Raw genomic sequence first — 12,027 nt, forward strand, 5'->3', positions numbered from 1 at the left:
CTGTACATCATTCTGTGGTACTTGTACAGCATTCTGTGGTACCTGTACAGCATTTTGTGGTACTTGTGCAGCATTCTGTATTACTTGTACAGCATTTTGTGGTACTTGTACAGCATTCTGTAGTACATGTACAGAATTCTGTGGTACTTGTACAGTGTTCTGTGGTACTTGTACGGCATTCTGTGGTACATGTACGGCATTTTGTGGTACTTGTACAGCATTCTGTGGTACTTGTACAGCATTCTGTGGTACCTGTACAGCATTCTGTGTTACTTGTGCAGCATTCGGTATTACTTTTACAGCATTCTGTAGTACATGTACAGAATTCTGTGGTACTTGTACAGTGTTCTGTGGTACTTGTACAACATTCTGTGGTACTTGTACAGCATTCTATGGTGCTTATACAGCATTCTGTGGTACTTGAACAGCATTCTGTGGTACTTGTACAGCATTCGGTAGAACATGTACAGCATTCTGTGGTACTTGTACAGTGTTCTGTGGTACCTGTACAGCATTGTATGGTACTTGTACATCATTCTATTGTGCTTGTACAGCAATATGTGGTAATTGTGCAGCATTCTGTGGTACTTGTTAAGCATTGTATGGTACTTGTACAGCATTATGTGGTGCTTGTACAGCATTCTGTGGTACAGCATTCTGTGGTACTTGTACAGCATTCTGTGGTACTTGTGCAGCATTCTGTGGTACTTGTACAGCATTCTGTGGTACAGCATTCTGTGGTACTTGTACAGCATTCTGTGGTACTTGTTCAGCATTCTGTGGTACCTGTACAACATTCTGTTGTGCTTGTGTAGCATTTGGTGGTGCTTTTGCAGCATTCTGTGGTACTTGAACAGCATTATGTGGTACTTGTACAGCATTAGCATTCTGTGGTATGTGGTACTTGTACAGCATTAGCATTCTGTGGTACCTGTACAGCATTAGCATTCTGTGGTACCTGAACAGCATTCTGTGGTACCTGTACAGCATTCTGTTCTACTTGTACAGCATTCTGTGGTACTTGTACAGCATTCTGTGGTGCTTTTGCAGCCTTCTGTGGTACTTGTACAGCATTCTGTGGTACTTGTACAACATTAGCATTCTGTGGTACCTGTACAGCTTTCTGTGGTTCTTGTACAGCACTCTGTGGTACTTGTACAGCATTAGCATTCTGTGGTACCTGTACAGCATTCTGTGGTACCTGTACAGCTTTCTGTGGTACCTTTACAGCATTCTGTGGTACCTTTACAGCATTCTGTGGTACCTGTACAGCTTTCTGTGGTACTTGTACAGTACTCTGTGATACTTGTACAGCATTAACATTCTATGGTACCTGTACAGCATTTTGTGGTACTTGTACAGCATTAGCATTCTGTGGTACTTGTACAGCATTCTGTGGTACTTGTACAGCATTAACATTCTATGGTACCTTTACAGCACTCTGTGGTACTTGTACAGCATTAGCATTCTGTGGTACTTGTACAGCATTCTGTGGTACCTGTACAGCACTCCGTGGTACCTTTACAGCACTCTGTGGTACTTGTACAGCATTAGCATTCTGTGGTACTTGTACAGCATTCTGTGGTACCTGTACAGCACTCAGTGGTACCTTTACAGCACTCTGTGGTACATGTACAGCATTAGCATTCTGTGGTACTTGAACAGCATTCTTTGGTACCTGTACAGCATTAGCATTCTGTGGTACCTGTACAACATTCTGTGGTTCCCTGTGCAGTGTTCTTTGGTACTTGAACAGCATTCTGTGGTACTTGTACACCATTAGCATTCTGTGGTACCTGTACAACATTCTGTGGTACTTGAACAGCATTCTGTGGTACTTGAACAGCATTCTGTGGTACTTGTACAGCATTAGCATTATGTGGTACCTGTACAACATTCTGTGGTTCCCTGTGCAGTGTTCTTTGGTACTTGAACAGCATTCTGTGGTACTTGTACAGCATTAGCATTCTGTGGTACCTGTACAACATTCTGTGGTACTTGAACAACATTCTGTGGTACTTGAACAGCATTCTGTGGTACTTGTACAGCATTAGCATTCTGTGGTACCTGTACAACATTCTGTGGTACTTGTACAACATTCTGTGGTACTTGAACAGCATTCTGTGGTACTTGTACAGCATTAGCATTCTGTGGTACCTGTACAACATTCTGTGGTACTTGAACAGCATTCTGTGGTACCTGTACAGCTTTCTGTGGTACCTGTACAGCTTTCTGTGGTACTTGTACAGCATTAGCATTCTGTGGAACTTGTACAGCATTAGCATTCTGTAGTACTTGTGCAGCATAAGCATTCTGTGGTACCTGTACAGCATTCTGTGGTACCTGTACAGCTTTCTGTGGTACTTGTACAGTACTCTGTGGTACTTGTACAGCATTAACATTCTATGGTACCTGTACAGCATTCTGTGGTACTTGTACAGCATTAGCATTCTGTGGTACTTGTACAGCATTCTGTGGTACCTGTACAGCACTCAGTGGTACCTTTACAGCACTCAGTGGTACCTTTACAGCACTCTGTGGTACTTGTACAGTATTAGCATTCTGTGGTACTTGTACAGCATTCTGTGGTACCTGTACAGCACTCAGTGGTACCTTTACAGCACTCTGTGGTACCTGTACAGCACTCTGTGGTACATGTACAGCATTAGCATTCTGTGGTACCTGTACAACATTCTGTGGTTCCCCGTGCAGTGTTCTTTGGTACTTGTGCAGTGTTTGTTGGTACCTTTGCAGGGTTCCTTGGTACCTGTGCAGTGTTCTGTGGTACTTGTACAGCATAAGCATTCTGTGGTACCTGTACAGCATTCTGTGGGACTTGTACAGCATTAGCATTCTGTGGTACTTGTACAGCATTAGCATTCTGTGGTACTTGAACAGCATTAGCATTCTGTGGTACTTGAACAGCATTAGCATTCTGTGGTACTTGTACAGCATTAGCATTCTGTGGTACTTGAACAGCATTAGCATTCTGTGGTACCTGTACAGCATTCTGTGGTACTTGTACAGCATTAGCATTCTGTGGTACTTGTACAGCATTAGCATTCTGTGGTACTTGAACAGCATTAGCATTCTGTGGTACCTGTACAACATTCTGTGGTACTTGTACAGCATAAGCATTCTGTGGTACTTGTGTAACGTGTCTTCCCTAGCTAGCTCGGACACGCTACCTTAAATTAAACTATAAACCTATTCTCGGACTGCATTGTCCCAAAAATTAAGTATGAAATTAATAATATATACAAGTGATTAACAATGATTGCTTACAAAACCAATGATTGGAGAAATAATTATAATGGTTCAAAAATCAATGTTTAATTATGCCAAAACCAAAAAAACGCACAAACAGAAACACTACAACACCTATGCTATAACTTCAAACAAGACCAGCATACAAAACGCTTATAAACCAATCACAATATATCAGCGAAACCCACAGTCCTAAATGTATAGCTTTTACGGGGAATCAAACCATTGACCCTGTTCCGTCTGTATCGCAATGATCCAGGCTTACTAAGAGGCCAAAAAGAAACCCCACGGATGTCCGAACCTGGAAACTAGAAGCTGTAGCGCAATGCTTCACTTTAATTCTCCTAGCCTCCAATAGTTCAGAACCCGCCCTAAACAGTACAAAAAAGATACTTCAAAGCTTCACTATATATTATTTACTTGATGTTCTCACATCGGCGTCGAGACACGAACTAACTATTTCTATGCCTTTCGCTTCTTATATACCCTAACATCACGTGACCAGAATGGAATGGTCCATTTTAACAAACACGATGGGCGAAACCATAATATGTAACTAACGTTACAGAGTAGGGGTGTCAAGTTTGTCAAACTTACGAAAAAGTAGAAAACTATTAAGAATACAACTTAGTTCGTATTAATTAATCATTTACTAGCTAAATTTAGACATTTAATACTAAAACCATAACATAAGTATTAAATACACGAAATCATCATAAAGACCTCATAGCGATAAAGCGAAAATCAAATACTCTATAAAATTCACTAAAACAGAAATGATTATTTTCCGGGCTCCGGACTACATGATTCCATGAACATTACATTACCCACGCCTCCGGGTACATGCGTCCGCGCATGACAAAGTATGTCAAACGAAAAATAAAATAAAAATATTATAAAAACAATATGTTCAGTTGCTTTGGTTTCTCTAGTTTGGTATTTGCCTCTGCATATTCCGAACCAATGTCTCAAACCTTGAGACAGACTGTCAGATTCTCAATAGCCATGGCCAGTGAATCAGTCACAGTGGATGCAGACCTCATATGTTCCTGCTGTCTTTTTTCAGCCCGATAAAAAGCTTCCAACTCCACTGCATGCCTCACAGCATCATTCAGGTTGGTTGGTCTTGACTGCTTGATTTTTAATCTCATGTCCGAATTAACCAACGCATCCATAAACTGCTCTTTTGCTAAGGTTTCTCTTACATCTATAGGTGCACTAGGGTACGCAAGGTTCGTAAGGCGTCTAATATCCTGACCTAGCTCTCCCATGGACTCCATGGCCTTCTGTTGCCTATCCCGAAGTTGAACCCTATATAGTTTAGTCTGGTTGGCAGGTGAAAATCGGTCTTCTAATGCTCTGACTAACTCCTTGTAGTCAGTTGTGTTGAGCTCAGGTTACCAAAGACACCTTGGGCATGACCTCTCAATGATACCGAAAGGTACAGACCTTTATGTTCTTCAGACAATCCGTTTAGCTAAGCGCATGCCTCAAAATGTGCCTTGTAGTCCGTCCATGCTCCAGTGCCATCATATGTAGCCGGCTTCACGTGGCACTTATTCTGGCCTGTACTACTATCAGGTTTAGTAACCGGCCGTTTTATACGCTGGGTAACATGTCTGTCCATGCTCCTGTCCAGGGTCTCATCCGCTATTGGAGACGAAAAATTGCTATAGCCAGTTTGAGCATCATCCGATCGTCCACTCTTTATATCAAACCGTATGCGTGGTTTAAGCTGAGGTTTGGGCGTAGACGTCATGCTCGGTGCTGCAGTTATATTGAGCTCCTTTTGCAACGAAGAAATTTCCTGCTCCAACTTAAGCCTTGTAATTTCTTGTTTTAAGACAGCATTTTCGTCGATCAGCCTCGAAACATGGTTTGGGGTGTCCATGCTTCTTTAGTATTCAGGGTAAGCTAGATTGCTATGAATCTATATTGTCCCTCGTTGGGCGCCAAATTTTGTAACGTTTCTTCCCTAGCTAGCTCGGACACGCTACCTTAAATTAAACTATAAACCTATTCTCGGACTGCATTGTCCCAAAATTTAAGTATGAAATCAGTAATATATACAAGTGATTAACAATGATTGCTTACAAAACCAATGATTGGAGAAATAATTATAATGGTTCAAAAATCAATGTTTAATTATGCCAAAACCAAAAAAAACGCACAAACAGAAACACTACAACACCTATGCTATAACTTCAAACAAGACCAGCATACAAAACGCTTATAAACCAATCACAATATATCAGCGAAACCCACAGTCCTAAATGTATAGCTTTTACGGGGAATCAAACCATTGACCTGTTCCGTCTGTATCGCAATGATCCAGGCTTACTAAGAGGCCAAAAAGAAACCCCACGGATGTCCGAACCTGGAAACTAGAAGCTGTAGCGCAATGCTTCACTTTAATTCTCCTAGCCTCCAATAGTTCAGAACCCGCCCTAAACAGTACAAAAAAGATACTTCAAAGCTTCACTATATATTATTAACTTGATGTTCTCACATCGGCGTCGAGACACGAACTAACTATTTCTATGCCTTTCGCTTCTTATATACCCTAACATCACGTGACCAGAATGGAATGGTCCATTTTAACAAACACGATGGGCGAAACCATTATAAATAACTAACGTTACAGAGTAGGGGTGTCAAGTTTGTCAAACTTACGAAAAAGTAGAAAACTATTAAGAATACAACTTAGTTTGTATTAATTAACCATTTACTAGCTAAATTTAGACATTTAATACTAAAACCATAACATAAGTATTAAATACACGAAATCATCATAAAGACCTCATAGCGATAAAGCGAAAATCAAATACTCTATAAAATTCACTAAAACAGAAATGATTATTTTCCGGGCTCCGGACTACATGATTCCATGAACATTACACTTGAACAGCATTAGCATTCTGTGGTACCTGTACAACATTCTGTGGTACTTGTACAGCATTCTGTGGTACTTGTACAGCATAAGCATTCTGTGGTACCTGTACAGCATTCTGTGGTACTTGCACAGCATTAGCATTCTGTGGTACTTGAACAGCATTCTGTGGTACTTGTACAGCATTAGCATTCTGTGGTACCTGTACAACATTCCGTGGTTCCCCGTGCAGTGTTCTTTGGTACTTGTGCAGTGTTTGTTGGTACCTTTGCAGGGTTCCTTGGTACCTGTGCAGTGTTCTGTGGTACTTGTACAGCATAAGCATTCTGTGGTACCTGTACAGCATTCTGTGGTACTTGTACAGCATTAGCATTCTGTGGTACTTGTACAGCATTAGCATTCTGTGGTACCTGTACAGCATTCTGTGGTACTTGTACAGCATTAGCATTCCGTGGTACTTGTACAGCATTAGCATTCTGTGGTACCTGTACAGCATTCTGTGGTCCCCCATGCAGTATTCTGTGGTACCTGTACAGCATTCTGTGGTACCTGTACAGCATTCTGTGGTACCTGTACAGCATTCTGTGGTACCTGTACAGCATTCCGTGGTTCCCTGTGCAGTGTTCTGTGGTACTTGTGCAGTGTTTGTTGGTACCTTTGCAGGGTTCCTTGGTACCTGTGCAGTGTTCTGTGGTATGTATGCAGTGTTCTATAGTACTTTCATTGCAGACAATGGGCTTCTTCCTGTGTAATAATTTATGAAAATTTTATTTTCAATTTCATTTATGCACATTTTAAAGCAAAACAAGTTTTGTTGAGTAGTCTGAATGAGAGATGATAACTGTCTTCCAACAGCTTAGTTATAGAATTTGGTCTGCTAAACCAGTGTATTGAATTTAAGTAGGTCATTTCCAGGACCCAACTCAATAAGGTCATCCCATCCCTACCAGCTATGTAATAAGTGATTGATGTCTGTTTAACAAACTTCTTGACACTGTTTATACTGTTTGTTCAAGTAAAATTATTTTTTATCTGTAACATATATTCTGCAGGTCCAAGGTGTGTTCCTCCCAGAAGACACAGAACTACATCACCCGTATCACTATGGTTACACTGTCCACAACGGTCAGCAGGGGCTCTTCAAGATTGACCTTGAATTCAAGAAATATGAGAGGGCTGTTGACTTCTCCAAGTTTGAATGTGTCCCAACAAATATCGCTTTTGTGCCGTTAGGTGGGATTGCATTGTTAAGACACTCAAGCGGACTGTATATTAATATTTAATTTCACTGAAAATGTTAACAAATGTTCTTTTTAAACATTTTCATGCAATATGATTTAAAGTGAGAATATCAAATGAACTAAAGCGAAAGGGTTGAGACTTACTTTTGAAATAGGACTAACAATTTGTTTCACTTGAACTTCTTTAAATGTATGTCCTATTCCCGCAGGTGGGCATGCCCTGGTACAGTGTGTGCGGCAGACTGTGGACATTGAGGTGACCAGTCTTCTCACCCTCGACACAGTCACAGACACTGTGATACACAACATCACCTCTCCCGCCACCCCATATGTCAGTCCCGATGTCAGCTTTGTTGTATTCGTTGAGGAGAGAACGGGAAACATCGATGTCCACCTAGTCAACGAGAATGGTCTGTAGACATTAAATCTTTGTGAAGCAGATTAAGCAGAACAGAATTTTGTGTACATGATTGTAAAGTCAAGATTGCTTTAGTTGTATTTTAGTTTTGTTGGTTATTTAAGGCATGTCATACAAAATGTTTATGCTAGTTTTCATGTTATTGTCAAACATTCTTCACAAAAATCAAAGTGAATCAGTATCATTTAAAGCTAGTATGATCATTCAACTATAGACAGCTACTTTTTTCCATGTAGTTCCATGTCAGTAAGATCTTAACTAATTGTGACATACTTCACTTAATTACATCAGCATTATTTTACAGGAGAGATAGTCCACCAGTTTGATGTTGCCCTGGGTACTCCTGTCTGCAAGGCAACATTCCACAGAGCCAGCCATCACCATGGTTATGATATTTACCTGACTGCCCTTGATAAACCAGTCATCTTCTCTGTCAGTCTCAGTAATGGACAGATAGAAACCATAACAGGTAAAACTGTCTGATTAATTGTACATTTTTACACCGTTATTATTTTCTTGACAGCTTTTAGAAGAAATGATTAGCTGTGGATATTTGCAGACTTAGCCTTAGCCATAATTTGAAAACCATTGAAAATGTAAATATCACATGAAAATTGGTTCACTTGCTAACTACAGGAATGAAGTTGACATAAATTATGTGTTTTAACTCCATGAAAAAAAATTGTAATTTTGTGGCAAATATCATGAGAGCAGTCCTGGGGTTGGTTGCTCAAAACCTCCGTTAGGCTTGTTAGGCTTAACGGACAGTTAATATTTAACAGAGGACTTGAGCAACTGGCCCCTGAGCTTCAGTTGAATCATAAAAAGGCAGTGTAGGTAAAAACTACTGTCATACAAAGAAATCCTGTGAAACACAATTTATACAAGTGTTTAAATGACATTATCATAATTCATTGACGTATGTTACCATTTTTTTCTAACCACAGATATCGGTGAGGTGGACTCCGAGCTGTATTTACCATGGTTCAATAATCTCCGACCTCTAGTGTCTGGGGGGGTCTTTAGCGACTTCCTGTCTACGACTGGAGAGTCAGCCATGTTGGTTCTCAATGGGAAGAAACATGCCGTGCAGTGTCATTACAAGGACTTACAGAACCCGTCTGTTATTGTGTACACCCACCTTACCACGTAATAGAGTGATTTGATGTGAGTGAGTTTCTCTGTATAAATGCATTGTGCCGTCATTTCACCTGCATTCAGTAACTGTGAAAAGTATGTGTACAAACTTCGTTGAAATTTAAAAGGGCACATTTGGTTATCTTGGTATATGTGCAGTTATTAGAAATAAAAAAAACATGACCGCCTTTACAACAAATATTACAGGGAGGGAATATCTCTGTTTTTATAGGTTAATACCAAGTGTTTAAAATTTATCTTGGTTAATCAATTTTAAAAAACATATTTATTGATTTTCATTTATGTCTACTTTTTTCATTTAAAATGTAAGTAATCTATCTTTTAATTAAGACATTTTCACAAAATAAAACAATAGTGTTATATACATAGCTGGGGTGTAGGATTGCTTGTTCAGTGTTGTAATAATATAATGTGCAATATTTTATGGATCAAGTGATTATAAGTCACATTTTTACATTTTTTCATACGGTTTGAATGGGTTGTTTATTTACATTTTTAGTAACTTTTATTTTGAAATGCAAAACTTTTTCTAGTCGCCGAATGGTAATGTGTAATCTGAATTTATAAATGTCCTTTGTGAATGTTTTTATGTATTAAATAATGTGTTCTTTATGAAAAAAAAAGAAAAAGTTTATAATGACTTAGTGCATTATGTTTTTGTTAAAGATCATGTATACATGTTATTAGCTTACTTTGATTTGTTATTTTTACCAAGATTTTGTTGACATTTTTGTAAAGCTTTATATATACTTTCATGTACATATAATTTATTAATGTTCTTCATACATTCCTATTTTTATCATTTACTTATTCTAAAGATTTTACATTTTTAGCTCTACTGGCCAAAGGCCAGAAGAGCTTATGCGATGGTAATGTGTACGTAGTATGTGCATCCGTGCGGTCGTGCGTTCGTGCGTCTGTAAACAATTGCTTGTGAACACGATACAGTCTTCACTTTTGATTGTATTTTGATAAAACTTGTACAGTATCTAGATATCCATTAGAGCTGGGTTCCTTTCGAAAACCAGCCAGATCCGCCCATGCATGCTTAGATTATGGCCCTTGATAGTATAAAAAAATGCTATTGTGTAAAAAATTGGTTGTGAACACGATACAGTCTTCAGTTTTGATTGTATCTCGATGAAACTTGTACAGTATCTAGATATAGATTAGAGCTCGGTTCCTTTCGAAAACCAGCCAGATCCGCCCATGAATGCCTAGATTATGGGCCATGAAAGTTTCAAAGAAATGCTTTCTATTTTTAGCCAGGTCTGCATGAGCGAATTCTATTTTTAGCCAAGTTTACATGTACATGTAAATTCAAGTCTAGAGTTAAGGGAGACAATTTGCAAGTCTAGGATTTTGAGAGACAATTTGCTTTTTGCTTCTGCAGCTGATTTTGTGAATTACTCTGCCTTGTTCTTGTTGAAAGCCCAAAGGCCATTTTTTAGCTTTAAGTTCTGTAGTTTGCGCATTCATCTTAACAAAATTGGTTGTGAATGTTTAAGTTATGCACCTGGTGTCATTACTGGCCACACCCAGGGTTCACAGGTTTGGTAAACATAAATCTGGAAAGGTTTGAAAATCTTTTTGTGTGTTCGTGCATCCATCTCAGCACAATTGATTGTGAATGTTTGTTCAAATTTATCAATGTTGTCCTAGGATGCCATTGACTTTGACCAACTTTTTTTAACTTTTAAAACTACAGAATTTTTTACTATGAGTACAGTTTTGAAAGCATTTTTTTTTTGTCAGTTGACTTTTACTTGGCACATATTAAAATAGTTCATGCAACTAATCTGCTTACAATACTTTCTGGGCTCAGATGTTGAACGTGCTACGTTTTTAGGTAACCCAAACACAAAACATAAACTATATGTCTGTTGCCTTTTACCCATACATACATGCTCTGGATTGATATGACCACAAAAGCCATGCCAGTAGAGCATAGGCCCTTTTGGGCCTCTTGTTACAAACTGTAAAGTATTTTGCTTCATTGTATCCATTCATTTTTTTTCACTGTAATCACCATGAATGTCATAATGATATGAATTAAAAGCTAGCATACTTAACTTTGTTATGCCATGACTTTTTTAACATGTTCAAGGTTGTTTGCAAGACTGTATTAACATTTGTCATGAATTCAAATAGATACAACAGTTTAATATGCAACCAACACATGTAGTAGTTTTTCGTTCCAACATGAAATGTGCAATTGTGGAAGTTAATATTGCTCTTATTCCAATACATGCAAGAACATTTCTGTGTTCTGACATGCCTGTTGTATAGTGCAAGATGAAGGTGATTACATGTTCCATTTTAATACACGGTCTTTTTCATGTTATGCATAATCATGTATTCAAGTACCGGTAAAGTCCTGCTTTTAAACTAGTCATTTGTTGTAATAATATAGTTAAAAAAAAACTCTTGGAGAATTCTTAGTGTTAAGAAAAATATATATTTTAATCTCTGATTATAAGAACTATCTCAGAAATGTTTGCAAACTATCTTGAAAATATAGGCAAACTATCTCAGACATGTTGATGAGCTATCTCGTGACATGTTGATGAGCTATCTCGTGACATGTTGATGAGCTATCTCGTGACATGTTGATGAGCTATCTCGTGACATGTTGATGAGTTATCTCGTGATATGTTGATGAACTATCTCGGACATGTTGATGAGCTATCTCGTGACATGTTGATTAGCTATCTCGTGATATGTTGATGAGCTATCTCGTGACATGTTGATGAGCTATCTCGTGACATGTTGAAGAGCTATCTCTTGACATGTTGATGAGCTATCTCGTGACATGTTGATGAGCTATCTCGTGACATGTTGATGAACTATCTGGGACATGTTGGCCAACTATCTGGGACATGTTATTGATATTGACAATGGTGTCATCATGACTGTAGAGGTTACTGTAAGACTGGTAAACATTCTGTTATCAATCATGTCTCATGTTCCACACTCGGTGTTGTTCTGTTATTGTAATGCTTGTTTGTTACTTTTTCTGGTCATTGCTTTTTAATAAATGGCCTAACATAAAA

General features: G+C 38.6%; 1 protein-coding gene across 1 annotated transcript in view; it reads left to right on the top strand.

Moving 5' to 3' along the window:
- LOC128222050 (follistatin-related protein 5-like) overlaps positions 1-12,027 on the top strand; it is a 77,117-nt gene extending 65,090 nt beyond the window's left edge. Inside the window, exons 13-16 of the mRNA XM_052930814.1 lie at positions 7,210-7,390; positions 7,608-7,808; positions 8,121-8,285; positions 8,764-12,027. Of these exons, the coding sequence (XP_052786774.1) occupies positions 7,210-7,390; positions 7,608-7,808; positions 8,121-8,285; positions 8,764-8,969 (753 nt within the window). The 3' untranslated portion in view covers positions 8,970-12,027. The remainder of the gene's footprint in view (positions 1-7,209; positions 7,391-7,607; positions 7,809-8,120; positions 8,286-8,763) is intronic.

The sequence above is a fragment of the Mya arenaria genome, chromosome 2 (genome assembly GCF_026914265.1).
Source record: "Mya arenaria isolate MELC-2E11 chromosome 2, ASM2691426v1".
Lineage (NCBI taxonomy): Eukaryota > Metazoa > Mollusca > Bivalvia > Myida > Myidae > Mya > Mya arenaria.